The 400-nt window shown below is 40.2% G+C and overlaps 1 protein-coding gene across 1 annotated transcript in view; it reads right to left on the bottom strand.

Moving 5' to 3' along the window:
• LOC119590706 (enoyl-CoA hydratase, mitochondrial-like) overlaps positions 1-400 on the bottom strand; it is a gene marked incomplete at its 5' end in the record, with an annotated part of 6,651 nt that overhangs the window by 3,278 nt on the left and 2,973 nt on the right. The window contains 1 exon segment of the mRNA XM_037939392.1: positions 240-382. Within this exon segment, the coding sequence (XP_037795320.1) occupies positions 240-382 (143 nt within the window).

Genomic DNA, 400 nt, shown 5'->3' with positions numbered 1-400 from the left:
TTACTCAAAGGTAGTGCAAATGGGGAAGAAGAAGAAGATCAGGGGAAAAACCTATGAAAATTCATCAGAAAAAAATTCAGTCATGCAACCATTTTAAAAGCAGAAAAGAGCAAAAAACAACTGTGGGTTCTTACACTGGAGAAATAATATGAACTTCACAACACACACTGGAATTTCTCACAAATTCATCCTATGCATCTTAACTTCCTTATGAATACCTATAATTGACAATTTCTTACCCCAGGCATCTGCTTGTTGTGCTGTGATCATTTCTCCTGTAAGACACATCTGCATGGCACGTGATTTGCCAATGGCCCTTGTCAGGCGCTGGGTGCCACCTGCTCCTGGGATGGTGCCAATTATGATTTCAGGTTGGCCAAACCTATATCAACATAAAAGC

Source organism: Penaeus monodon, chromosome 27 (genome assembly GCF_015228065.2).
Source record: "Penaeus monodon isolate SGIC_2016 chromosome 27, NSTDA_Pmon_1, whole genome shotgun sequence".
NCBI lineage: Eukaryota > Metazoa > Arthropoda > Malacostraca > Decapoda > Penaeidae > Penaeus > Penaeus monodon.
The sequence above is the reverse complement of the archived record's forward strand: the minus strand, read 5'-3'. Positions and strand labels throughout refer to the sequence as shown.